At 35.9% G+C, this 26918-nt stretch overlaps 1 protein-coding gene across 3 annotated transcripts in view; it reads left to right on the forward strand.

The window, feature by feature from the left end:
- Bcas3 (BCAS3 microtubule associated cell migration factor) overlaps positions 1-26918 on the forward strand; it is a 518556-nt gene that overhangs the window by 223377 nt on the left and 268261 nt on the right. For all 3 annotated transcript variants that reach the window (XM_048366643.1, XM_048366642.1, XM_048366644.1), the window contains exons 20-22: positions 12845-12945; positions 16675-16871; positions 19327-19424. In XM_048366643.1, the coding sequence (XP_048222600.1) occupies positions 12845-12945; positions 16675-16871; positions 19327-19424 (396 nt within the window). The remainder of the gene's footprint in view (positions 1-12844; positions 12946-16674; positions 16872-19326; positions 19425-26918) is intronic.

Raw genomic sequence — 26918 nt, forward strand, 5'->3', positions numbered from 1 at the left:
TGGAAAATAATATGGTCTTTGGAGTCTATAGCATTAAATTTGAAATCTGTTTTTATTATTTTCTAACTGGGTGACTTTGAACAACTACCATCCCTGGTTTCTTTTCTTTTTTAAAATGGAATTAATAAATCCTACCTTATTGCTAGATTAGGTGAGATTTTTTTCTTCCAAAAAGCTTCATCCAGTAGCTTGGATTGGGCGAAAGAAAAAAAAAAAAAAACCCAAACTTCCTAAATACTGCTTTTGCTTCTCAGTCATTGTGGCAGAATTTGTTTTCTTGTTCTACTTTGAAGTCCTTTCCTCTCATAATTCCAGGTATTTTGTGACAGATGACTGGCATCACAGCCAAAGGTGCTTTGTTGTGAACCAACACGAATGAGAAGAATGCATTTGCAGCAGATCACATCTCTTGTAGTTTTAATAGGCTACCCACACATTTGTGTCACGCTACTCCATGGATTCTCAAAACTGTAGAAATGAATTTTACTTAACAACTGTAACATATTTATTAAGGCAAACTTTAATGAATAAAGGCAAATTTTTTCTTTGCAGGGTCTCCTAGTAATATGTAAAGACTGAGTTTTTTTCTTAGTATATAGTGTATACTCAAAGGCTAATATATAAAAAGCTAAATAAGAGTCTTAATGTTAAAATTCTGAAATTCCAGAACATTTGATTTTATTAGATTATTGATGCAATTATTATTTCATGAAGGGGATGAAAAAGACATTCTATTCTACATTCTTGAAAATTTGCAATTAACATGCTCAAATTAGTAGTTTATTTTTCCAAAGAAAAATGTTAGGAAGGCATGAAGTAAACAATAAGAATAACAATAATAATAAATGTAGAGAAGAGATAAAGATAATAATAAATGTAGAGAAGAGATAAAAATGTGAAAGTGAAAGAAAAAGAAGAGTGAAGAGTGGGACAGGAAGGAAGGAAAAGCAAGAAAAGTAAAAGGAAGAATTGCCTCTGTTGTAGAGGATATAAATGAAATGTCATACAGCAATAAAGTCAAGCAGAGTTTGTCTTTATGTTGAGGGCACATATGAAAATATTATTTTAGCAAAATATTAGTGACTTCAATTATGCCTTGCTGAATACTTCTGAATTATTTACATATCCCACATCCCAGATTTATTCAGTCTGCAGGTTAAGAAATGGTGGTTCAGCATTTTTCAAGCATCTGTAAGACAATTTTAAAAATACTTTAGGACAGAGATGTAGTTTAATCAGAGAACACTTGTCTAGGATAAGAATATATGGATAGGGGGCTGGGGATATGGCCTAGTGGCAAGAGCGCTTGCCTCGTATACTTGAAGCCCTGGGTTCGATTCCCCAGCACCACATATACAGAAAATGGCCAGAAGTGGCGATGTGACTCAAGTGGTAGAGTGCTAGCCTTGAGCAAAAAGACGCCAGGGACAGTGCTCAGGCCCTGAGTCCAAGGCCCAGGACTGGCCAAAAAAAAAAAAAAAGAATATATGGATAGATGGAAGAAAAAGGAAAGAAGGAAAGAGGGAAATACTATGAGTTTTTTTTAATACAATAAATTGTTTAGTAAATCTGCCTAGTACTTGTTTTGTTTTCTCCATTCCCTTATATACTTTTTACATGTAGAAGGACAAATTATTACAAGAAAGCCACCTACTGTGTTTTTTCTTATTAAAAATTTTAATATGCATCTATTAGTAAGCTAAACTACACACATATACACACATACATATATATATACACACACAGAGAGAAATACAGTAGCTTTTGGGATCCTTTCAGGGACTTTGCATTTTGTGGAATAGTGGAGGAAGATCAAGCCTTGGAAAATGCCCTCTTGCTTTTGGAAAGGTGGGGGTGTGGGGCTTACAGTAGTTGTATGCTATGCTATGCTTTCTGTCTCATTTCTACCCAGTCCTCTTGATTCCTCTTGAGTTTTCTGATTTATTTGGAGTCAAAATAAGGAATATATCATGATCCTTAATGAGTGTTTGGAAAGATTTAAAAAATTATTCTTATGTTTAGGTTGAAATGTTAGTGTCTTCTAGTCCTAAAAACTTTTGTCTCTCCATGCTTTGTTTGCTTAGGAGAAAAATCAGCATTTAATTCTTGTAGATTTTTCTAGACTACTAAGAGAAGTATGGAAGAAGCTGCTTTAATTCTTTTCACAAGATGATTTTTAAAATTTTCATAATCCCCTACCCTTCGTTTTGTGAGGGATGTATGTGAGTCTGTGTGTGTGTTGAGGTACCCTGAAGACAACATTATTTACCACCAAAAACCAATGATTCTTTAATCTTATCATCTCAATTTACAGTAAATTTCACATATCCTTTAGTCATCTTAGTCTCTTATACAGAGTACTATATGTTTCAGTTTTCTTTGAATTTTAGGTAAGGAATTGATTGTTTCTGAAAGAAATGCATCTAATATACAAGTTAACTAATTGGTTATTGGAATATAATTGCCAATACTCAATGAATATAGCTAAGGATTCTACATAGAATTTTCACTTGGATGCTTCTAGCCTCCAGCCAGAAGTCATTCCTCTTAACAAAAACATTGTCAAGTTTTGATCAGTTGATGAAGTTGGTCTTATATTTTGTACCTCTTTATGTGAATATGAAAATAATGGTAAGTAATATAAATGAAGAATGTTGCATAATAAAGTAAGTAGCTCCCTGTCTCCTGCAAGTAACTATCACTGACCTAATAAAATGGGAGTGGCACATATAACCAAATATGTAACGAAGTCAGCTTTTGCTTGGTACATCAGTGTCAATCATTCCTTGATACATATTTCATTTGTTTATTTTCATTTCTGACTTTTAGTCTTCTAACAATACTTATTACAGAGTTCTTATTCCAGAAATGTACACTCATCATAATCTTTCATGTAGCTACATGGTATATACAAGTCAATATGTACCAAAGACTATTCAGTGGAAAGTAAGTCCTCTCTGTTTCCTAGCCATCTCCATCCCCTAACTGAAAACGCCAATGTCTTCTCTTCCACTGACTTATGAAAGTGAACACTAGAGGAATGTTTTTGCTGTTTATACCTATACATTTGGAGAGATTATATAACTTCTAAGATAAAACTATTATCTACAAGATAAAAGTAGCATACACAGTTATGATATCACTTTTGAGAATATTTTATTGTTGATTTAATGTGTACATATTGAATTTTTCTGGTAAATGATTTGCAATAGTATATGTTAGAAGGCTCTGTATACATATTTCTGGGCAAATAACCTGCACTTTATTCTTTTTTCTTTTTTGTCTGTCCCGTAGCTTGAACTCAGGGTCTGAGGTCTGTCTCTGAGCTTTTTAGCTCAAGGATGGCACTCTACCACTTGAGCTACAACTCTATTTCCAGAGTGGGTATTTAGTTGGAGGTAAGAGTTTTGAGGATTTTCCTCCTAGGATTGGCTTTCAACCTTCATCCTCAGATCTTAGCCTAAGATTACAGGCATGAGCTAAAGGTGACTGACTTCCACTTTGCTCTTAACTGTGGTTGTTTTAAACAGATTGTTATATTTAGTTCTTAGAAGCATTTTAGGATTATATGAAAATTTTCTTCAGTGTAGTTGCTGAATTTATTGACAGCATCAATTCATTGTACTCTTATTTTTTCCTTCATTTTATGAGATGCTTATCATGCTGAATAGCTAAGATAAATTGTGTGATCTGCTAGGCTACCTCTTGGTTTAACTTGTCCAAATACTAAATGTTATATGACCTTTAAGGAAAATAGAATAAAAATTTAAAGGTCCTTTAGTTCTGTATTCAATGAGAACACTGTGATACTTGAGAAATTGGAAAAGGAGATTGGACAAGAGAGACAAAAAATAAATGCACCCCAAAGTTATATACTATTCACAGAAATCTGTCATCTCAAGACAAACAGGACATGTCAATTTTCTAATTATTTATTGCCTTGATCTGGTCTTCTGGGAATGTAGAATGAAAGGAAAGTGAAACCCTAGATGTTCAATGACTGTTAGAAACTTTAATTATTAATTAGAGAACATCTATGGTACCAGAGGGTCAGGGTGCTAGAAAAATGATTGATTTGTTTAATATATACATAGGTAAAGTGTGTCCCATGTTATGTGTTTTTTATGCTTGTGAAGAAATTGCTGCTAGTAAATAGAACATCCAGCAACACATAACTGCTGTGTATGAAATTTAGCAAATTCCTTTACACTTAAATTGCAGCATCATGTAAATTAAACAATTTTCAATGCTGTCCCTTTCTTAAGGTAGTGTAGCTATGTTGTTTTTACCCTGAGAAACTGTCTACAGTTTTTAGCCATAGAGTCTAATTTTAGCCACTTTGATAATTGTGGAATGATAACACTTAAGTTTATATAGATCTCCACATCTTTGACAGTGTTCTGGTTTTATTTAAGTATTAAATCAAAACATCTCTACTACTTTACCCCTAATCTAAATTTTTCTTTTGTTAGTAGAGAAACATATAGTATGCTAAGAAACATTCCATTTCTAGTTAGTGCCAGTGCTCATTCATTTGATTCCATGCACAGCTGTCACTGAGTGTATATTATATGTTCAGTGATGCTCTGGGCACAGGTGGACTTGCAGATATATGGTTTTATAGAAATAAAGTTTGTATTTATACATATTTCTTGGTGGTTGTATTTATTCTTCTGTGGATTGCTTGATCATTGGGAGCTGCTTTGTTTTCAGAGCTTTTCTTTTTGTATGACTACTTTTCATTTCTGTGCTACGAAAAGTACTTTCTCTAGCAGTTTCTTCAACTCCTGAGTGTTTTTTGATCAGAAACAGAGTTTGGGAAAGAGCCCTCTCCTCTTGCATGGCTGCTATATAAATGCTGCCTTTAATAAGGTCCAAAAATACATTGAAGTTTGTCCTTGGGTGTGAGTTTAATCACACTGGCCTTTGGGTGAACTTTGAGCTTGAGCTGTTTCATTCAAGGCTGCATGATGTCATTCAGCTCACAATTTTCTCTGTTGCTACAAAAAGGATGCTGTTCCCCCAAATAACCCAAAAGGCTGAAGAATGCACATTATTTACCTCTCAAGTTCCCACTAATACTAGCCTGGTGGGATTTTATTGTTTCTGTAGGAAGGATGGGAGTGATCACAGGTGAAAACCTACTCACTCCTTGGTCCTAAATTGCAAGGATATATTATTCCCTATAAAAAATACCTGCTGGGGCCAGGAGTTTGGCCTAGTGGTAGAGTGCTTGCCTAGTATGCACGAAGCGTTTGGTTTGATTCCTCAGTACCACATACACAGAAAAAGCAGGAAGTGACACTGTGGCTCAAGTGTTAGAGTGCTAGCCTTGAACAAAAAGAGTTCAAGGACAGTGCCCAGGCCCTGAGTTCAAGTGCCCGGACTGGCAATAAAAAATTTATCTGCTGGGGCTGGGAATATGGCCTAGTGGCAAGAGTGCTTGACTCGTATACATGAAGCCCTGGGTTCGATTCCCCAGCACCACATATATAGAAAATGGCCAGAATTGGTGCTATGGCTCAAGTGGCAGAGTGCTAGCCTTGAGCAAAGAGAAGCCAGGGACAGTGCTCAGGCCCTGAGTCCAAGGCCCAGGACTGGCAAAAAAATAAAATAAAATAAAAAATAAAATTTATCTGCTGGGGGCAAAGTGGGAGAAAAATGAGGTAGGAGGTAACAAGTTTGATAAGAAATGTACTCACTGCCTTACATATAAAATAACTATACATCACTTTGACAATAAATAAATTAATTACTTGAAATTAAACAGGATGATGTAAAGAAATTATCTGTCAGTATATCCCTGCTCATTTTTCTCCAAATTATTGATTCTTCATTTATAAATCACTTTGAATTGCTTGCTTATTGAAAAATAGATTTGTTTAGCTCTAGCTGTTTTTTTTTGAGGTTATTTTAGAAAGAATTTGATTCCATAAAATTCAGGTTATATTCTCATTTTTTTGTGGCGAGTCCGGGGAACCCCTGATATATCAAGATACTTAAATTTTTCCAACAGTAGTAATACTCATTCTTCAAACTCTGATTGAGACTCACATCTCCTAATCTTCTTCTTTAGTGATTATTTAAAAGGAGAATATTTAAAGAAGCTTAAATAACATTTGAAGAAAGTTACCAGGAATTTAGTTTTGTGGTAATATATTTGTGAGACCGTTTAATACTTATTTGTTGGAATATGGCCTAGTGGTAAGAGCACTTGCCTTGTATACATGAAGCCCTGGGTTTGATTCCTCAGCACCACATATATAGAAAAGGTCAGAAAAAAAAAAAAAAAAAGAAAAGAAAAGGTCAGAAGAGGCGCTGTGGCTCAAGTGGCAGAGTGCTAGACAGTGCTCAGGCCCTGAGTCCAAGCACCAGGACTGGCAAAAAAAAAGAAAAAAAGAAAATACTTATTTGCATATGTTAATGCTTTGTTCTTCTAGTTTAACAGCTTGTTAAACTGTACTTTTAACTCTAAAACTCTTAAGTACCCTGTTTCCTGTGAGCAATTTTTAAATAATTCTGTATATATTTGTACTTATGTTATAGAATGTATCTTAAACATAAAAGTAGAATTTGTTCAAATTTTTATATAGATTTTTAAAGTTACATTATGAATTGAATTTTTGGAATATAGATAATTTTATTACATGGGAGTCATTCTTAGGGAATTATTGAATTTTTTTCACAATATTATGTTCTAATAAGTTAAACAGGACTTTTTTTGGCAAAGAATAGTCTTGAGGTAAATTTGTTTTATTTTCATCTCACATAAACTCATGTGAAATATAGAAATATATTTAGAACCATACATATACATAGATCACTATAATGATATAAAAATACACAGTGATTTTTTTTTAGCTCTTATTTACTCACTGTAGACATGCATTGCTTTCCTGAGAACAGTATAAACAGTCTGGCTCATAGTTACCTCATAATGATCTAGTCATCCTGTCCTTGCTTATTTATCAAATGTCTATGTGTAGAGACAGTATTTTTGAAGTTGTGTATTAAACTGAATTGATAGAATATCCTTTGTACCTAATAGGATAGGATGTATTATAAATGTCCTACAAAAATAGAGGAGGAAATGACAAAGTTTATATCTCAAAATTCCTTATCCTTGTACTGCTTTTATTAAATACCTAACAATAGTTGAATACTTTTTTATATAAATGGTATGAACCTGGATCCATTGAACTTGGGTTTGCAAGGTATATTCCTTTATCTTTCTTCATGTAGACTCTTGAGAAAGCATATTGGCCTACAGGCATGGTTCAAGTGGTAGAGCTCCAGCTATGGCAAGAAATCCCAGCAAGAGCAAAAGGCTCAAAGCTTAAGATGAGTGCTAGTGCAAAAACACACATACACACACACAGAGCAATCTTGAGCATGTTTTCTTTTATGAACTACTGTATAAGAAATATAAAATGGGAGAAGGGAATATGGCTTAGTGGTAGAGTGCTTGCTTTGCATGCATGAAGCCCTGGGTTCAATTCCTCAGCACCACATAAACACAAAAGGCTGGAACTGGCGCTGTGGCTCAAGTGGTAGAGTACTAGCCTTGAGCAAAAAGAAGCCAGGGACAGTGCTCAGGCCCTGCCTGAGTCCAAGGCCCTAGGACTGGTTAAAAAAAAGAAATGTAAAATGTTAATTTCAATTATTTATACCCTTCCAGCATTCTTTAGCACTTCCTGAATATGAAAGTATGATATAAGGTGTTTGTGCATATTTTTCTTTTCATTATTAGCATTGCAATCAGATAAGAGATTATTGGTTGATAAAGGTCTCAACTTCTACTTCATATCTTGACAGTAGTTTAGAGTATGTCTGTGCTAGAGAGGATACCTATGTATTCACAACCTCAAGCCATGGTGACTATTGTTAGGTTGCCACAGATGTGGCTATGCACATGTACATTCCTTTTACTATGTGAATCTTTTGGTACTTTGCTGAACTCTGTTGAAGGATGAGGGACCATTCTACAGTTGATGATCCCTCAATTATTTCACTCCTGACACTTTTGCTCCAGTCTCAGAGTACCACTTGTAATAATTGGGTAGCAGAGAACATGCAAAATCTGCTTTCACCAGTTTGTTTTGAAGTTTTTTTCTTACAAGTTCCACGTAGTTTTTTTTTTTTTTCTCCCTGGTGACCTTGTGATTCTTTTCCTGAGGTAGTAAGTAGAGACTGTTCTTCCTACGTTCCTTGGAGGGATGTTAGAATTAAATTTTAAAAAGGAGAGAAAGGAGGGTTTTAATCCATGTTGAAAATTCTTTTTCCCACAAATTTATGTTTTTATATTATCCATCTTCTAATGGTTTTAGAAACATTCTTAGTTAGAAAAACATGTGAACAAAAGGCAGAAAAGCCTTTTACTTAATCTCTATTTAGAAGTTTGGGATTCAGATTTATTGTATTTCCTAGATGTATATTGGGAATATTTACTACTTCCTTTGGAAAGCAGATGAGGAAAGACAAGATCTTCTTCCTACTCTTATTTCCTGCCCACGTTTCACTGTAGGAAATTCCAAACATACACAAATGTAGATAACAATAGTTCCATAAACCTGCTGGCACCTATCAGTTCCTTTCAACAGTGACTGACCTTTGGCTAGTCTTGTCTACCTATAATGTACTCTCCACCTCTGTCCCTGTCTATATTATATTACTTCAATTCTGATGGCAGATGAATAATGTGTCCCAACTATTTTGGCTCCATCAGTCTTTTTTTTCCCCCAGTCCTGGGGCTTGGACTCAGGGCCTGAGCACTGTCCCTGGCTTCTTTTTGCTCAAGGCTAGCTGCACCACTTCTGGCCATTTTCTCTATATGTGGTGCTGGGGAATCAAACCCAAGGCTTCATGTATATGAGGCAAGCACTTTTGCCACTAGGCCATATCAGTCTTGAATGTGAAACTCCAGTCTTTCACTTAATACTTACTGTGTTTTTATTCTGTAACACATGATTAGTCTAGACTCAGCAGCATAGGACATAACATAGATTTGCAACTGTTCACAGTTGGTTGGATTTACTTGCAGAAAGGTGACTTTCCATTTAAAGCTTTTTAGAGTTTTATTGTATTGTCTTAGCTTTATTCTACCCCTCCCTTTATATGGTACACCAAAGTCTCTCTTCACCCTGTTCCTTCTCTGCTTATCACCTTCCATTCACAAATTGGATCTCATTCTACCCAGTCACAGCTGCCTGCCAGTTCTTACTAAAATATTTAATTTGTACTTCCTTCCCTAAATCATTGTACTCAATGCTTTTTGTACCTTGTATCTTCTACTTTTGTAATATTTTGCCTTCAGATATCTGCATGATTTACTTCTTTAAATTTTTCATCTGTTTCTAAAGCATATTTTGTCTTCTTGGTATGTGTCCATATTCAGCCTTTTGCCTAGTTATTTAGAGTACGGATTTGACAGGGGTGTGGGGGTGAGTCATTACCTATATTAAGAATGTAACTTCTGTGAGTGCTGGTGGCTTTCTACTGTAATTCTAGCTATTCAGGAGGCTGAGATTTGAGGATCACTGTTTGAAGCTAACCCAGGCTAAAAATTTTTCTTGAGACTTTTATCTCTAATTAACCACTCAATAACCAGAAGTGGTGCTGTGACAAAAGTGGTAGAGTGCAAGCCTTGAGCACAAATAGGCTCAGGTACAGCACCCAGGCCCTGAGTTCAAGAAACTTGTTTTACATTACTTAATCTGTTTAATATAAAAGCAATAAATGATCTGATAAATGAGAATTATTTCTATATGAATGCTTAAGTAATAATTGGTAGTTATTATGTTCTCTTTTTTATACTATCATGCATATCACAAAAATTTATAAGATTTTTTTTTTTTTTTTTTTTTTTTGCTAGTCCTGGGGCTTGGACTCAGGGCCTGAGTACTGTCCCTGGCTTCTTTTTGCTCAAGGCTACTAGCACTCTGCCACTTGAGCCACAGTGCCACTTCTGGCCATTTTCTGTATATGTGGTGCTGGGGAATTGAACCCAGGGCTTCATGTATATGAGACAAGCACTCTTGCCACTAGGCCATATTCCCAGCCCAAAAATTTTATAAGAATTTTTTACCTTTTATTTTTTGTGCCAAATACCAACACGTCTCTCTGTTACAGAACTATGATTTTGAATAACTAACAGTAAAATCTTTTTGCTCCTGCAAATCTTATACTTCAATACTGTATTTCTGTCTTCTCAGTAATTGACTGAATTAGGTCCTATTTCTCTTATTGCAGTAAGTAAGATAATCTTTTTGTGAGCTTGTGTCTTAAAATCTTGCCCTAGGTTATACTTGGTCTGCTTCATTTGTATCTGTTTCACAAAGATTTAATTCTAAATACTTTATTCTGGCAAGAGGAGATTAGATTGGCATTTTCCTTTACTGTTCATGGAAGTATATAGTTCTTTCTGAGAATATGTATTAAGAAATTTTAAAATGTTCATGTCCTCTGACTTCATTTTTAGACACATAGCCTCTGGAAACTTTGAGTGTAGATGTATATACAAGTGTTGAAATAATAATATTGTTTTCTTATTCTGTTCTGTTTATCCACATTTCTTTTTTTTTTTTTTTTGCCAGGCTGGGGCTTGGACTCAGGGCCTGAGCACTGTCCCTGGCTTCTTTTTGCTCAAGGCTAGCACTCTGCCACTTGAGCCACAGCACCACTTCTGGCCATTTTCTGTATATGTGGTGCTGGGGAATCGAACCCAGGGCCTCATGTATATGAAGCAGGCACTCTTTGCCACTAGGCCATATCCCCAGCCCCTGCTTATCCACATTTCTCTAATGCTCATCTCTTCCTAGTCCTGCTACTTCTCTCTTTTGACCCAAATCCTTCTCTTTTGCTTGTTCCCTCATTACTTCAGTCCTTGCTTTATCTCAGTATAAAAAATGATACAAGCTAGGTGCCAGTGGCTCAGGCCTGTAAACCTAGCCACCCAAGAGGCTGAGGTTGGAAGCCATCCTGGGCCCAAATGTCCCCTTGAGATTCTTACCTCCAAATAACCACTCAAAAACAGGAAGTGGCACTGTGGCTCAAGTGGTAGAGCACAATTGTAGAGGCTCAGGGGACAGTGCCCAGGCTCTGAGTTCAAGCCCCAACTGACAAAACAGCAGGAAAAACAACCACCTGGTATATATATGGACTAGGGAATTGTACTTTTTTTAAAATTTAATTTAATTTTGTTTGTAAAGGTGATGTACAGAGGGGTTACAGTTACATAAGTAAGGTAATGAGTACATTTCTTGTCAAACATTATTACCCCCTCCCATTTTTCTGCCACTTTCCCTTACCTCAACACCTCCTTCAACCCCTAAGTTGTAAAGTTCATTTCCAGCCTTTTGTCTTGTGAGGATCGCTATTTTACCATGAACCTAAAAACTATTCTAAAATTTGAGGGGAAAAAGTCTGATTTAGGAGGATGGTAGGAAATGAAAGATGGATGGATGTATGGATAGATAGATGATTGAGTGTTCTTTCCAAAGAGAATCTAAAATTTTCAGTGTTATAGTATTTGACTTATTATAGGAACTCAATAAATATGTGTTAAATCAATTTATTGTTTTCACCAAGCAAAGATTCTTTGTGTGAGAAAGTGTACTTTGACTGTTATTATGGTACTTAAGAATCAAGGAAGAGGTAGAGGCTTATGATCTGATGTCTTCCCAGCAAAAGCGTGAAACTATCTGAAAAAAATAATGAAAACAACTACAACAACAGCATGAATAAGTATAATATAGATAGCAGAAATACATAAAATTAAAAATTATGTAATTTAACGCTTTTTAAAAATTGATGACCTCAATACAGTTTAAGCATCTAGTTTGTTTTCAAATCCAATTCTGAAACAATCTTCTCAAAACAACTTTCATAGGGTGAAACAAATTTTATTAATTCAGAGATACTATCAAAACCCAATCTGAATTCAAACTATAGTACTCATTGTAACCCCAGTCAATAGATTTGTTACTGAACCTCAATGTTCTTTGGTGTTAACAAGCAGTTATTTATTTATTATAATGCTATGATGTTATTATTAAATTTGTGCTTTTGTTGTTTTTGGCAAGAATATCTCATTTTGTAACCCATGCTGGCCTTGAACTTTTGATCCTCCTGCCTCTGCCTCTTGAGGATTTGAATTACAGGCCTATAATTTAATTTAATGAATATATCTTTAAAATATACTCTTTTATTTACTTATTTTTTAATTTTTTGTTTTGTCTTTGGGTCTTGAATTCAGGGCCTGGCCATTTCTGAGGGTTTTTTTTTTTTTTTTTGGAGGAGTTTACTGGAGATAATAATGTCATAGCCTTCTAGGCTTTGAACCTTGATCCTTGTATCTCAGCCTCCTGAGTATCTTGGATTACAGATGAGAGCCACCAGTGCGTGGCTTAGAATGTACTCTTTTTTTTTTTAAATTAAATAATGTTGTTTTTTTTTTTTCAAATTTTTGTTATCAAACTGATGTACAGAAAGGTTACAGTTTCATACGTTAGGCACTGGATACATTTCTTGTACAGTTTGTTACCTTGTCCCTCATACCCCCTCCCCCTCCCCCTTTTTCTCCCCCCCCCCCCCCCCCCACGGAGGTGTTCAGTTCACTTACACCAAACACCTTGTATACTGGTATTGGAAGTAGGAAATTAGAATGTACTCTTAACTGGAGATCTTTCCTGTTTTTAGGAATTTCAGTCTTTCTTTCTTCAGTAATCGTATCTATTTTGTATTTATGTTGTAAAGATCACATTTTGTCTTATAAAGTGTCACAGTATTTGTGCTGATTGTGTTCAGATCCATTTAAAGTGGTTTAATCTGTGTTCTTGTCTTACAGTGGTTCCCCCTGGAAGCCCGGGTCCCATTACTCCACATGGGTCCTATGACAGTTTAGCTTCAGACCATAGTGGACAGGAAGATGAAGAGTGGCTATCCCAGGTAGAACTATGATATATTATTATTATAGTAAAGGAAAATAAATCTATCATGTTCATTTTTTTCTCTTACAAGAAAATGTGCAGTATTGGTCATTGTTTGTTGAATTACCAAGCAGTATTCACGGGTATTTCTATATTGAGAATTCCTCAGAAATATTTTTGCAGGTATACACGTATTTCATATAGGTATGATACATTAATGTGCATATGCTTCATTCAAAATACATATGTGCACACATGTACAATATTTGCCTTAATATGGAGGATGTCATGCTTTTCAAACAACACTCATAAAGCCTTGACTTTGGGGCAGACTGAGACACTGTTTCATCAAGTCTAAAATGAGAGAATGCTCTCTTAAATAGCAAATCCATTCAATAGTGTTTGGCATTTGTTTTGTAGAGCTCACATTTTCTGATGATGGGCTCATACTCTCGTGATGGAAGTTCATTATTGTTCTGGACACTGTTCTGATGGTTCAAGACTACATTTCCTTTTCTGGCTAAGCTCAGGCAGTGCTGTTTCTAATGTTTCTACTCCAGACCTGTGACAGCTTTAAATGGCCGTTCTTTGCCTTGCCAGGTGAAGCTGTCTTCATCTTCCCAGCTTTGAAATAAAAGATACTTGGGCAGATTTCACAATGGAGAGATTACAAATGACTTCATTACAAATGCTGTTATGTCTCCCTCAAGTCTGACATCATTTGGTGAAGTTAATGACCTGTCTTAGATTACTGATCTGGCATCTTTTCATCCAACAGGTGCCTCAGAAAAAGTGAGATCCTTTGTAGTTTCATCACCCTCTCAGGGAGTATAGTCTGAGAAACTACAGTGGATCTGGAAATTAGAGAGTCAGTTTCTATGTGACATTTATTTGTTTTAGCACATCAAAAGTGCTCATGGGAAACTCCTTGAATGAGCCTCTGACATGTGGAGGTTCATCCTGCCTTGATGACACCTAGATTAAAAATTTTTTTTTCTTCCCCCCAAAGTAAGATGTTGTTCAAGAACTGTAGCAAAGAAACTAAGAAACTGCTGCCCTCCACTCAGCTTTTTGATTAAAGAAGGGTAATGTGTGCTCTCAGTGTGAAAATATTTACAATATGCTTGTCCTGCACACAACAGGAGAGTGAATATAGGAACATCTGGCCATAGCCTCAGTGAAATTGCACAGGCATCTGTTTACCTCTCGGCTCTGTGACACTGATGGTTTTGAGCTTAAAATATACAGAATGCTTTATCTGTGGCCTAATTTACATTGCTGAATACGACTTGAATCAGAAATCACTGTCCTCAATCCGAGTGTTTTTTTCCCCCTCATAATTAGTGGGAATACAAATATTGTTCCAAGAACATGATGCCTTTGCCCTCCTAGACTCACAGAGCTACATGCAGTTTCTTATCTATGTATTTATTTATTTATGAATTATCACCCCAATCAGAGAAATATGATTAAATATAAGAGAATAAAGGCAAAGCTAGGTCTATAAAGTGAACATATGCTAAAATTGCAAATTAGTGGGAATACAAATATTATTCCAAGATCATGATGCCTTTGCCCTCCTGGACTCACAGAGCTACATGCAGTTTATTATCTATCTATATATTTATTTATAAATTATCACCCCAATCAGGGAAATATGATTAAATATAAGAGAATAAAGGCAAAGCTAGGTCTTATAAAGTGAACATATGCTGAAATTGTAATAACAAGACCAAATGGTGAGACAAAAGATAAACGGTGAACCAATGCAACAGCAATACTTACAAGACAATATGTTGTAAACTAACTATATAACTCAGGGTGTGGGAGATTGGGGAGGAGGAAAGGTTGGAGAAAAATGAAGGAGGAGGTAACAAGTTTGACGACAAATGTACTCACTACCTTACATATGTAACTGTAACCCCTATGTACGTCACCTTGACAATAAAATAAAATTTTAAAAATAAAACAATGTACTCACTACCTTACATATATAATGGGGACTTCCCTGCTCATCATCTTTTCAATAAAGATTTCAAAAAAAGACTTTAAGAAAAAGGTTGAAAAAGACTGAAGATTTGCATGTCTTTTGTAATATTCTGAAATATTGAATAGTTGTAGTTACACCAGATTGTCTTCTACATTTGCACAGTATTTAATACAGGAATACTATCTCCTTCCTTTTCCACAAGACATGAAATTTATAGAGTTTTTGCATTATGGTCTTTCTATAAATACAACCCTATGTCAGTGTTTTTAGCATTTTAGAAAACAATCAAATTAAATAATAGTGTTTGTTTTGCTTATCCCTGGGCTTGAACTTTGGGTCTGGGTAATGTCCCTGAACTTTTTGTTTTGGTACTCTAATGCTTGAGCTACAGCTCCCCTTCCAGCTTTTTTTTCTTCTTTTCTTTTCATATTTTGGTTGGTTGTGGGGCTTAAACTCTGCCTGGGCTCTGTCCCTGAGCTCTTCTGCTCAACTAGCACTGTACCACTTGAGCTACAACGCCACTTGTGGTTTTCTGGTGGCTAATTGGAGATAAGAGTCGCGTGTACTTTCCTGTCCGGGCTGGCTTTGAACTGTGATCTTCAGATTTCAGCCTCCTGAGTAGCTGGGATTACAGGCATGAGCCACCAGCACCTGGCAAAAGCTTGGTTTGGATTTTAGTAAGATTAACTGTATTTTGCGGGACAGGGGATCAGTCTTGGGGCTTGAACTCTGTGTTGCCTGAGCACTGTCCCTGAGCTCTTCAGCTTATGGCTAGTGCTCTTACCACTTTGAGCCACAATGCCACTTCCCCAGTTTTTTTAAGGTAGTTTAATGGAGACAGGATTCTTAGGGACTTTTCTGCCTGGGCTGGCTTCAAAGCTTGATCCTCAGATCTCAGCGTCCTGAGTGGTTAGGATTACAGATGTGAGCCACTGGCACCTGGCTAGTAATAATGTTTAAGACCTATTCTTTTTCTTAAAAAGTCGAAGAACTTTAGGATTTTTATGAGCCTGATCCCTAGGGAAGGAATTAATAGATTAATAGGTATAGTATTCAGTACATGCCCACAGTGTGATAAGTACTTTCTAGAACCAATGAAAATGTAGTCTAGGGAACCTGTGTAGTGGCAAGAGTAGGCAATCAAATCTTCTACTTTAATGTACGTAATTTATTGTAATGTTTGTGTTGTATATATGATGTCTATGCTGTGTGTGTTACTCTATATGTATACAAAAATTTCTTTTTAATATTCATTATAATTGGGAAAGGGTTTCATTGAATATCTATAGGTTCTGATTGTGATCACATTTTGAGGGTGTATGCTCTAACCCTCTTTCCTCATTAGAACAAGCTTCTTTGGCTGGATGCAGTGGCTCATACTTGTAGCCCTAATTACTTGGGAGGATGATATCAGGAAATTAACATAGTTTGAGACCTGCCCTGGAAAATAGTTAACAAGACTCCATCTCAACCAATACCTTAAGGTGTTATGGTATCTGCCTGTCATCCCAGCTATGCAGGAAGTATACTTCAGACATTTGGGCAAATCTGGGCTTAAGCCCAAGACACTGTCCCCACAATAACTAAAATTAGAGCTCCAGTTGTATGACCCAAACCATAGAGCTTCTGACTAGTAGGTGCAAGGCCCTGAGATCAACCTCCAGTACTACTGACGATGGGTATTAAAGGATTCAGAGCAGGGGAATGGTGCTCAAATGAGGTGAGAATACCTTTAACTTGAGTTCTTTTCTTTTCCAGGTAGAAATTGTAACACACACTGGACCCCACAGACGTCTGTGGATGGGCCCACAGTTCCAGTTCAAAACCATCCACCCCTCAGGACAGACCACCGTAATATCATCTAGTTCATCTGTGTTGCAATCTCATGGTCCCAGTGACACTCCACAGCCACTTTTGGATTTTGATACCGATGATCTTGATCTCAACAGTCTCAGGTATGAAATAAAAACTAGAGAGTTATTTGAAAGACAGAATTGATATTTTCATTTGACCTGAACATTCTTTGTAATATGCATGTGAAGCTAGCCTGGGTAGAAAAGTCTGTAAGACCTGTATTTCCAATAATCTACCAAAAAGCTAGAGTCGAGCTGTGGTTCAAGTGACAGAGTGCTATCTGTAAGCAAAAGAAGCTCAGGAGTATCACCCAGGCCCTGAGTTCAAGACCCAGTACTGGCAGGAAAAAAATCTTTATGAAGGTACAATAGATATGAAGGACTCACATAATGCCCCCCCACTTGCTGGATTCAGGGCTGAGGGTAGAATGATAGAAGGAGTGATAATGATTGACATGTATTGTACTGGAAGTGGAAGTGTGATGAAAAAGTCAAACAACAGCATGAGGCTCTGAGTTCAAGCCTCACGACTGGGACTACCTACCAAAAGAAGATGTGTCATACTCATAAATCAACATGTTGACTTGAATCCCCTTTATACAGCTACTTAAAGATAATAAAAATTAAAACAAAAACTAAAATAAGTAGAATTCTAGGGCTGAGCATGTACCTCAGGAGAAAGATTTGCCCAGCAGGCCCAACGCCCTGTGTTTTAGCTCCAGCACCACCAACACCACCACCACCCCCAAAAAAAAGAGAAGAAAGAAAGAAAACATTCAACTGGGCCAGACCTAGTAGCGCAAGCATGTAATTTCAATACTCAGGAGGCTAAGTCAGGAAAAATCTTGGGTTCAAAGGCAGCCTGGGATTCACAACACAACTATCTCCAATACAAAAATTTTAATCCCCAAGATAGCAGTTTTAATGTGAAATTCAGAATTTAATTGCATCTCTATTAAATGTCTGCTTTAGTATAACTTCCTAACTGGTATCCAATGAGAAATTCAATTATTTAAATTCTGACTGCAGTGTAGTAACCACTTTGGGCTGCTCTTCCCCCTGTATATCTGCTCTCTTTCTGACCTCTGGACTTTTCCCTTAAAATTGGAAAAATGTGCTCTCAACTCTTTTTTGTCTCAACTGATTCTTAGTTGTTATTCTACCCCTGAGTTTATGTAGTGTGAGGGTGTTCAGTGTAGTGGTTGCCCCCTTTGCTGTACATATATCTTTTCCTGTGTGGGAAACAGATCAGTTCTGCACTGACTGTCATCTGAAACTGGAGTAAGTAACCACTTTGTAAATAGTTATTATAAAACATTGTTAAGGAAATAATGACAAGAAAATAAATTCCATGTTCAGTAAAGATTCAGGTTTCCCCTCAAAATATTTGGTCTATGTTGGTTGAATCCATTGATGCCAATTCTGGAAACAGTAGGCTAACTCTACTGTATTCAGACCCACTTCCTTTTCCATCTCCACCAGAGCTTCTCTAATAATTTGTAAGTGGTAGGTAATTTTGTCATTGTATATACATCATTTTATCTACTTATGAAAAGATGGCTACAATGTTACTCGGCAATGTAATCTTTCCTGACCACCATGGTTGCATTGCTGTGTTCTTCCACCTTCTCATCCTGAGCTTTTATTATGTCATCTTCTCATTTTGAATATTAATTTTCTGTACTATCAATTCATGAATGCTTGGGCGCTATGTCATATAACTGCATATAAAGCTTGTGTGTCATGTTTTGTTTCTACTTATTCCTAAAATAATGCTGATGTGTAGGTAATACACAGTAAATACGATATCAAATGCCAGAAATGTATGTATCTGTTGCTTTAACAAGATCTCCTTTAAGTTGCCTGAAATCTCAGAACTTTTATTGGTAGCATTTATTCCATTGCAACTGAATAGAGAAAGTTATGTATATGTTAATCATTCTTAAATCAGTGATGTTGCTTGTAGTAAGTTGCAGTTTTGCTGATGTCTTAGTTGATTTTTATATGATAATTGCTAATTTTGTGGAGGTTAATTAGTGGTGATCCTAGTCAACCCCCAAAACCACCTCAGGGCTTTGTGATCTTATTCTTCTAATCCTATATAAAGTTCATTGAGATTATATGGGAGTTTCCTAAAATTTGAAGTCATGCTTTACAAGGTCTTTCACCAACTGATTACTACTAACTCTGATTTCATTCAGGAATTTTCAGTGTCTTGGGGTTCTCCATGTGTCCCTTGCAAATATCAGATGTTTCATTATAAAATACTGTTTCCTTTCCCATTCCACTCATTTTGTCACTTTAAATTAATGTCAGCTATTCAATCAATTTCTTTAAAATCTGTTGAACAACATACAAAAATAGGTTAGGGGGTAGTTAGAATAGAGAGAATAGACTGCTTTACCTTTGTGCAGCTCCTTTTCTTTTGGTCTGGTTTTAGAATGAATGGTTCTTTAATGGATTGGGCTATTCTAACATTATTGATTTAAGGTCTCTTGTAGTAAGCTACAGTTTTCATACCAGTAACATATGTGAATTAAATTAAATTGCATTGCAGGATCCAGCCAGTTCGCTCTGACCCAGTCAGCATGCCAGGGTCATCCCGTCCAATCTCTGATCGAAGGGGAGTTTCCACAGTGATTGATGCTGCCTCAGGTAGAAATCTCCCCAAATGTTTACTGGGCCATTTCATGCATTTTGCGTTTTTTTCTTGCACAGCATGGAGGATAGTATGTATTTGTTTTCCTTTATGTCTTTTCATTTTGGTTTTTGTCTGTTTTAATACAACACTGTGCCTCTGTTTGTTTCTAAACAATGCCATGCATTTGAACATTCTTAAAGTTGGTGAATGATGTGGTAGAGTTGGCACTTGATTAAATATAATGAACGTAGTATTGAAGGCTACGGGGTTGATGACTGTTTTGCCTTTGATCATTGAAATGTAGAGCAGCAACTTTGACAGAGCACGTAAATACAATATATGGATTCAATTTACTCAACCTGTGGAATATCAAAGTGCCTGATCTGTAGAAGCAGAGAGAGTCTAAATTATGTAGTTTGAATACTTTTATTATTGAAAGTGTAAAATTTAGAAATTCATTAACTTAACTCTGGTCTATTACAGTTACTAATGTTCTATCCTTGGAATGAATATATGAATCTGTATCATTAATCCTTTGAGGGAGACTTTTTGCCTTTGTAGGTGACAGCTGCCACATTAGTGTTATAAAAGTTTTCTGCTTGCTAAATAATTGTACTATTTGTAATAACATTATCTCTAAGATGAGTGAAAAAGGAAGCAGGAACAGTGATGTCTGGCATTAATGGTACAGCTGGGGAACATCTGAAGATAGAACACAGCAGGATTTTGTCCAAAAAAGTCTCACACAAGTTGAATTATTAAATACTCGGCTTTAGTCGAACAGTTGAGTCAGGGAGGATTTTAATCTGTGTTATTTCAAAATCCCTGGAGCCTGCTGATTTGATTGAGGCTTAAACTGTGAAAGAAAATGGAAACCATCACAAGACTGATTTGTGATTTTTGTCTCTCTGTGTATTTTTAAATTTAAAGATAATGGGTTTTCTTAGCTTTCTGTCTTTTTGCTCAGTAGATTATACTTTGTCTTATCGGGCTATTTACATTCGAAGCTACACCTTAGTTGTAAATATCGACAGACTGTTGATTTAGGTGATACTTTCTTGTTTTCTCTGACTTAACTTGGCAGAAACAAACACAGAAATGGGTAATCTCTGTTTTTGCTTGCCTATATTAAATAGGATACTGATATAAGTCATTTAGGCATCTTTGGTAGCCTCAAGCTGACTGTGCTATAAAAAGGCCATGCTGGTCTGGAATTACATTTACAATTTTGGGACTACTATTTAACCTGAACTATTTTTCAAGATTACAAAAGTAGACCTTACTTGACTTTTAAAACCTTCTTAAGCTACCAAGTGATTAGCTGCCTGAAACTCATGTTGCCTAAGCAGTTACCATGTGGTGATAGCCTATAGTCTGAGGCACTATTCCTTAGATATTATTTAATAATTTTAGCTCTATGTGAAATTGTTTCATGACCAAGGAGAAATGTCAAAGAATAGTTATATATATGATTTTATTTAACTCTAGGAAAAGAGTGTCCGTGTTGAATTTTTAAATAAAACTTTAATCATTGCTCTTAGTTTACTTTCATTGTCATCAGTTATACATCTGAGGAGATTTTAGGATATTTCTCTATTGCCTCTTCCAGAAACTGCCAACCTTTTTTGGATAGGGACAAGATTTATTGTTGGCTAAGCTCTATTATTGTTTGTTCTAGGTCTGGTTTTCCCTCCAGAAAGCCATGGTTCGTTTCTGAAGCAGCCAGGATGATGACTTGTGTGTACTGCTTTCCCTAGCTTTGAGCTAAAGATGCCCTATAGATGACTGGACTTTTATGAATACCTCTCCAGTGGTCTGGATCCCTTTTCAATAAGGAGTGTGTGTTTTCTAGCACATTTTTGAGTAAATAATGTTTTGTAATCTCCATCTACTTTATCTGATGTTTGACAAAATGAGGCTAAATGAAGTTCTTTATGGAAAGAAATTCTAATTTTGATTTTTCTATTAAAAAGAATATAATAAATTTTATAATTGCTCTGGAACCAATAAGTACTTTTCTCATTATGACCTATGCATTAGAACTCAGTACATTTTAGGAAGATGCTTACCATGGAGCCTAGTTGGCTATTGCAGTATGGTATCTCCTTTGGCTTTCATTACTTTATATTATCTTCAGTATTTCATGGGAATATTTGTCTATTTTTTTAACCAGTTCTAGTACTTGAACTCAGGGCCTGGGCATTTTCTCTGAGCATCTTTGTGCTCAAAGCTAGCACTCTACCACTTGAGCCAAAGCACCACTTCTGGCTTTTTCTGAGTAGTTTATTGGAGATAAGGGTCTAATAGACTTTTCTGTCTGGGCTGGCTTTGAACCAAAATCCTCAGAACTCAGGTGCCTGAGTAGGTAGGATTGCAGGGGTGAGTCATCAGTGTCTGCCCTTACTATCTTTTTGATAGTTCCTATGGTATGCTTTATAATGATCCATAATTTTTAGTGACCACACTTCTTCTGTGTCTCCTAGATATAGCATTCTCTCTCTCTCTCTCTCTCTCTCTCTCTCTCTCTCTCTCTCTCTCTGACAGTCCTGGGTCTTGTGATTCAGGGCCTGAGCACTGTCCCTAGCTTCTTTTTGCTCAAGAATAGCACTCTACCACTTGGGCCATAGAGCCACTTCTGGCTTTTTCTTTTTATGTGGTACTGAAGAATCGAACCCAGGGTTTCATGCATGGTAGGCAAGTAGTCTCCCTCTAAGCCACATTCCCAGCCCCGCATACTCTTTTTTTTTTTTAATGTAATTACTTTTTAGGGTAATATGAATAGAATTTAATGTGTAGTAATAATATTCCTTGAAAATTCTAGCAATTTTCTCATTGAAAATATTTTACTTCAGTCTTGGATTTGCAGTTTATATTTAGATATCAATGTTTAATATGGCAACATTATTCTCTTGAAACCAAAAGAAATAAGCAGGAGAGTCTCCTTCAAAGAAATAAAGAGGTTCTTTTACTTCTGCTAATATCTTTTTCCTACAATTAATTTTCCTGAAGGTAGTAATCTCTGTTTCTCTTCATGTAGAAACAAATTCTCTAAAATACTTATTTTTGCTTAAGAACTTCAGTTATTTAGAAATAGATACATTCAGTGACTTCAAATATCTATACTAATGTCTTGCTGTCATTCTATGAATATGTATCTTGTAGTTTCTTAGTTGCTCTACAAGTACTTGATATTTAGGTTTTATTTTAACCATCTTTCGTATATCTTTGGTGATGCTGAAATAATGTACTATGTAAAACCTCAGCGTAGATATTTGTGAGGTATTCCATTCTTAGATAAGAAAAAGATTATTCTAGAAATAAACACTGTGTAAGATTTTATCCTAAGAAAAGCAATAAATGGGTCATGAGACAGTGCCTCAATTTTTCCCACAGTGAACTAAAACATAATTTTAGACAAAGGCTTATAATAATTTCATAACTTTCTTTACTAAAAATTCTTTTTTACATATCTAATAATTTCTTTTCATTGCTTGTTCCATATAGTATATGCTCTTATTTTAATAAAAGTATAAGATTTCTAAAGAGAAAAACAAAGATAGTTAGCTGCCAATGTTTTATTTGAGCTTTGCTTCCCATATTCTTGACTGCTGTGGCTGTTCCTTTACATAACTGAGTAGAAGCTTTGCCTTGGGGCTGGGGTCATCAAATCAAAGACCCTATAAAGGAGCTGGAGATATACTTCAGTGGTAGAGAACTTGCATATTCTTTACACAGATCTTTGTTCAATCCCCAATACCGAAGGAAGGAGGTAAGGATGTGTATCTCTTTGGTTTGTTTTCCCTGGTTTGTCTTTGACTATGGAGATTGTTGTTTACCAACAAGGACAAATGTGCCTAACTTGCACGAAGTGGTATCAGCCTTTCAAACTATAATAATGTAAAACTGTTATAAAGAAAAGCTAGGACTAGGGGCATAGCTTAAGTGATATGGATCCTGCCTAGCAAGAACAGGGCCCCAAGGTTCAAGACTAAGTATCACCAAAATGAATAAAGAAAAGTTATAAGAAGTACTAAAAGCAGAATCTATGTATATTCTTGAGGAAGGATATGCATACAGTAGGAGGACTGCTATGATAGGTAAGTAAAAGAAATCCTTACCCTTTAGAGCAGGCTTTGAGAAAATATATATAGGGACAAAGTGGCAAGTGTTTTTTTGTTCGTTTTTCTTAACATTAGAGAAATATACTTTTTTTTAGTTTTTGTTTTTTGCTTGAACTCAGAGCCTGAGCACTGTCCCTGGCTTCTTTTTGCTCAAGGCTAGCACTCTACCACTTGAGCCACAGAGCCACTTCCGGCCTTTTCTATATATGTGGTGCTGAGGAATCAAACCCAGGGCTTCATGTATACGAGATGAGCACTTTACCAGTAGGCTATATTCCCAGCCCCTAGAGAAATATACTTTTATTGTACAATTTAACCTTAATTTGCTAAGAAACTAAAAATTAAATTAGGAAATTATTTTTAAGCGCTAGGTTTTCCTAATATTCCAAAAATTTGTTTATTGAGGAAATAGTAGCCTTAAGCAAAAAATAAAAAGGTACAGAGTGCCTAAGTTCATGGATGAAAAACAAATGGGGAATGAGAATGTTGCCTAGTGTAGAGACTAGTGAGTGAAATACCCTAGACTCAAATTCCATCTCTGAAAAGAAAGAACAAGAGAAAGAAAGAAGGAAGGAAAGAAAGAAAAAGAGAGCGAGAAAGAAAGAAAGGCAGGAAAATTACTCTCATTGCTTCATCATGTGCTTAGTGTGCATAAGGCTCTGGATTCAGCCACAGTGTCCAAAACTTCTCCACACCCCACCCCCCCCCCCCCCCCACCAAACAACAGCAATATGTCTTAGAGAAGCAGGACCATGTAAGTGACTGGGAGACTATTTGAGTACTTTTCATTTTATCTTACAGTCAGATATACACTTCAGGGACATTCTTGGGGGCTTGCTTTTTATCTTATAGAGATTTTTCTGATGCAGATGGGGAAGAGTATTCCTAAGGATTAGATATTTATTACTATATCTGCAATTGACATTTCACAGACAGCCTTTACCATTATATCTTAAACCATCAAAGATACAGAGATGCTGGTCATAGGATGTAATTTGCTATGGTGAGGTCTTTGTAGCTCAATGATCTGAAAACTAGAGCTGAATGATAGTAACTGACTCTTATAATCATGGTCTTGAACTTTTGTGGTAAACTTCATTAAGTCATCTTCCTCACTTAGCCATTGTTTTCTCTATCTGGAAGTTAAGATTTCTTTTTCTTCTTTTTTCTTATTTATTGTCAAAGTGATGTACAGAGAGGTTACAGTTTCATACGTTAGGCATTGGATATATTTCTTGTACTGTTTGTTACCTCCTCCCTCATTCCCCCCTTCCCCCGAAGTTAAGATTTCTTATGCAGAATTTTATTTAACTTTTTTTGGAACAGGTGTGTTCAAATTATTTTACTAAAATAATCTCCACGTATAAAAGTTCTTTAGAAATACTAAGGTATTTCTTTGAATAAATGATACAGCTTTCAGTCAATGTAGTTCAAGATATTATTTGTGATTATATGTGACGAAAACTCCAGGCTTGTATTTTGCAAATTTGAAGCCTTGTGTGGATCAGTAAGAGGATTAAGGATAAGGGTAAAATTAAAAGAAGGCTCTGTGCTGACCTGTGAACAATCTCTCAGAGGAGAAAAAATATTCAAACTCAAATATTAATATTGGCTCTTTAAAAATTAGAAATGACAAAGTATATGCATTAAACCAGCTCTAATCTTTTGAACACCTGTTAAATCAAAAGTAAGTTTTAGAGATTAGCCTACAGAGAGAGAGAGAGAGAGAGAGAGAGAACCTTTTGATGTGCCATAAGGAAAGTGTTAAATCCACATCTCTCATCTTCTGCATTTAATATTCTTTTCATTGTTCTTTCTTATACTTAAAGGCTATTAGCAAATCAAATTCAAGTTGATAGTGCAGGAAATTTAGCTCAGTACAATTAAGAATGAAGATTCTCCCAATTTAAGATGTAGGACAATAAAGAAAGAAAGAAAGAAAACTGTTGGAAAGTTTTCTACTGATGATGTGTTGCCTTCCCTATTCCAAGTCTTTGACATGACTTTAAGCTTTTGCTAGTAAATTTGGAAAGGAATTGATGCCACCCCACCCCTGATTTATATAGCAGAGTACCACATATTTACAAGGGGAAGTATTTATTAAAATATGCAAGTTTTTGCTTTCATGTATTTATTGCTATATACTCAGTATAAGGGTAGGCTGTTTGTACAGTGAGTTGCTGGAGAGTGGTGGAACAGTGACAGTGTTGGGGGCTGTATGAGGAACTGTTTAAGTCTAAACCGGGAATTCCATTTGTCTTTATGACATGAGTGTCAAACTGTTAGTGCCACACTATTTTAAATAGTGTCCAAGAGCCTGAGAAGCTTATACATATAGGTGCCACCTGTAAACTTAGAAACAAACAGAAAGCCCCTCTCCCTTGGATTGCAAATCCAATGGGCAATTGTGAACAGACGGAGACCTCATTTGCAAAACTACTTGGAACCAGAGCTTCTGATATTTCCCTGGATATTGTTTAGAACTGTCACAGGAAAGCTAAAGTAAGTAATCAAATTGAAAATATTTTTTTTCCCAGAGAAATGTCTTGTTCTGGAAGTTTGATGTATAGAATAGGGCCATTAACACAAATCTTTGGTTCTAGTCTCAGCTATGCCTGTAACAATTCCTAATTGGTAAATTACTTCAAAAGTTATGCCTTTCATAGGTACAATAGGTTCCTGCCTTTCCAGCTACTTGGGAGCCTGTGGCAGGAGGCCAGTTTGATTCTTGGAGTTTGTGATACTAACATTTGAACTCAAGGCCTTACACTTGCTAGCCAGGCCTCTAGCATTTCAGTCATATCCCCCAAACAGTTATTGTTAGAGTTAGAATTTTTCTTTCTGGTTTGGAAAACTTTTTATTTAAAAAATTATATTTAACACATAATTATTTTGAATATTGACAGATACACAGTTCATATAAACCAAGGCTCTTTGAGGATTCTTTAAACTCACCCTCTCTGTCCCTCTCTCTCTCTCTCTCTCCATATGTATATGTATGTGTGTGATATATATATGTATATATATAAATATTTCTGATGTTATTTCTTAGAATCTATTGAAGAAGTCTGGGAAACTTGCCAGCTTTAAAATATTCACACTGGCTCATACCTGTAGCCTTAGCTACACTGGATGCTGAGGCAGGAAGATCACTTCAATACAGGAGTTTAGATTCAGGTTATGATTTCAAGTGGGGAAAAAAATCAAACCTTAAAATAATCTTATGTATGGTGATGAGTACTTATCATCCCAGCTACTCAAAAGTATAAATAAGAGGTACACATTTCTCTGGCAAAAAGCAGTAATATCAGAAGCAAAATGGCCTGGAGGGATTGTTCAAGTAATAGAGTGCCTGCATGCTAAACAGAAATCCTGAGTTCAAATCCT

The sequence above is a fragment of the Perognathus longimembris genome, chromosome 17 (assembly GCF_023159225.1).
Source record: "Perognathus longimembris pacificus isolate PPM17 chromosome 17, ASM2315922v1, whole genome shotgun sequence".
NCBI lineage: Eukaryota > Metazoa > Chordata > Mammalia > Rodentia > Heteromyidae > Perognathus > Perognathus longimembris.